We start from the raw sequence: 2,167 nt of genomic DNA, 5'->3' as shown, positions 1-2,167 counted from the left end.
TGTGTGTGTGTGTGTGTGTGTATATATATATATATATATATATTGTTGTAGCCATTTAAGAAAGTATTTTTATTTTCTATTATTTATGTTTAAATATTATTTGTTTGTGTTTTGTTTAGTTCAATTTGCTAATTAAGAAAAGTATAAACGTCATTGTATCTTAATTTTAATATGTTTTTGTTGGTCAATTATTTACCTGAATAAATGAGAAGAAAGAATAAGCGTTTCATGGAATGAAGTGCGTTCAAAACAAAGCCTGCTGCCATGCTTCCGCGGCCAAAGCAAGGCCGAAACATATATATATATATATATATATATATAGTGCATATGAATTTTGAATTTTTTTATATCATTACATTATTTAGAGCATAAGAAAAAATGGAAAACAAATAACATTTTAGGAAAATTATATATATTTTTTATGTTATGCTGTCTTCTGTAGAGGACACCAGGACTTAGCATTCATTCAGTTCATATTTTTTTAGTTATATAAAAAAAAAATTATAATGATAATAATAAAAAAAAAAACGTATTCAAATGTCTTCTATAGGATTGTGACGAGTGGGGCGGGGGGAGTAATTGCTAATGCGCGACACCTGCGCCACTCACCGGTCTCGAGTCCCACGGAGGAGCTCCGGAAGGATAAAAGAAGGAGTGACAACAGTGTTGGAAGAGAGAGGACCAGGCCTGGAGTTTATTTTGTGTTTATTTTATTATTAAAGTTTCCTTTGGATGTTCGCCAGTTCCCGCCTCCTTCTTCCCGACCTACAAACGTTTGTTACATTGGTGCCGAAACCCGGGAGGAAGGAGGGACACGCTGCCAAAGATCCCTCGCCGCTGGGGTGAGTCCGCAGTGCCATCGAGCATGGAGCATGTATCCTTGTAACAAATGTTCGCCGGTTCCCGCCTCCTTCTTCCCGACCTACGAACATTTGTTACAAGGATACATAAAATATTTCATCAATATTTACAAGAGAAATGTGAAGCAGCACGTCTTCATTATGCACTGGCATTGAGTCACTAAACAGCAACTCTATCAATATCCCTCAGTCTGTAGATCAGAGGAAGTGAAGAACCACAGGAAGAGCTGATAGTATTTAAAGAAAGAGTTGAGATCATATAATGAAGAGGAAGACTGAGAGAAAGAGAAAATGTCTGATGAGTCTCATCTGTGTCTGCTGGGACTGATCGTTCTCTCTTCACTTCTCACAGGTAAACACACTTCTACATGATCTTTAAACTCCTGTGAAAGAGTTCAGTGTATATATATGCATACAATAAAGTTTCATTTATTAATATGTAGTATAATTATCACTCAAATGTACTTGTGTTTCAGGTACCAGTGAAGAGAAAGTGACTTATGTGTTCATCAGTTCTGGTGAAGATGCCCGTCTGTCCTGTAATAATGCTCTTCATGACTGTAACTCAACTATGTGGCTCTATAACAGATTCAGACATTCAGCAACAGTTGAACTGATTGGTTTAGGGATAAAGAATAACAACACAGAGAGACATGAGAGACTGAGTCTGGGGCCTGACTGCTCTCTGAACATCAAGAACATCTCAACAGAAGATTATGGATATTACAGCTGCAGACAATATGTGAATGGAGAACAACAAGGACCTGATGCTCATGTTTATCTGCATGTTCTTCGTGGTAATTGTATGATTATGTGATCAATTTTAAAAAGGGAAATTCTTCATTTAATCTCTCATGATGATTGAAGAGTCTGTGATTTGTGTGTTATTTTGTGTTTCAGTCTCTTCATCCTCCTCCTCCTCCTCACAGACTGAGATCAGTGCAGGCCGTTCTGTGACTCTCTTCTGTCAGTTGTATTCATTTGCTGGAGGCTCTTGTGTTGATTGGATCGGTTCTGAGAGAATTCAGCTGTTCTGGGTGAATCAGGCTGGTGTTAAACTGATGAGATCAGACTCCAGATATCAGATATTATCCTCATCACATCACTGTATCATCACTCTGAATACAACACTCCTGAATGAAGATCACAACAGAGAGTGGAGATGCAATGTTACTCAGAGAGATAAAGTCAAGAGCTCAGTCACATACACTGTCAAGAGTTCAGGTGAGAAAACAAGCTCATCAATCAGTTATGGAAGAGTTTCTGTTAGATGTGCAATTATAATACTAATGCTAAAGTTATCTTGT

At 37.4% G+C, this 2,167-nt stretch overlaps 1 protein-coding gene across 1 annotated transcript in view; it reads left to right on the top strand.

Moving 5' to 3' along the window:
* The first annotated feature begins 1,151 nt into the window (after positions 1–1,151).
* The window catches only part of LOC107561199 (vascular endothelial growth factor receptor 1-like), a 3,692-nt gene continuing 2,676 nt past the window's right edge, over positions 1,152–2,167 (top strand). Inside the window, exons 1-3 of the mRNA XM_016245575.1 lie at positions 1,152–1,212; positions 1,337–1,657; positions 1,761–2,108. Of these exons, the coding sequence (XP_016101061.1) occupies positions 1,152–1,212; positions 1,337–1,657; positions 1,761–2,108 (730 nt within the window). The remainder of the gene's footprint in view (positions 1,213–1,336; positions 1,658–1,760; positions 2,109–2,167) is intronic.

This window comes from Sinocyclocheilus grahami, unplaced genomic scaffold, assembly GCF_001515645.1.
Source record: "Sinocyclocheilus grahami isolate Dianchi unplaced genomic scaffold, SAMN03320097.WGS_v1.1 scaffold760.1, whole genome shotgun sequence".
Taxonomy (NCBI): domain Eukaryota; kingdom Metazoa; phylum Chordata; class Actinopteri; order Cypriniformes; family Cyprinidae; genus Sinocyclocheilus; species Sinocyclocheilus grahami.
The sequence above is the reverse complement of the archived record's forward strand: the minus strand, read 5'-3'. Positions and strand labels throughout refer to the sequence as shown.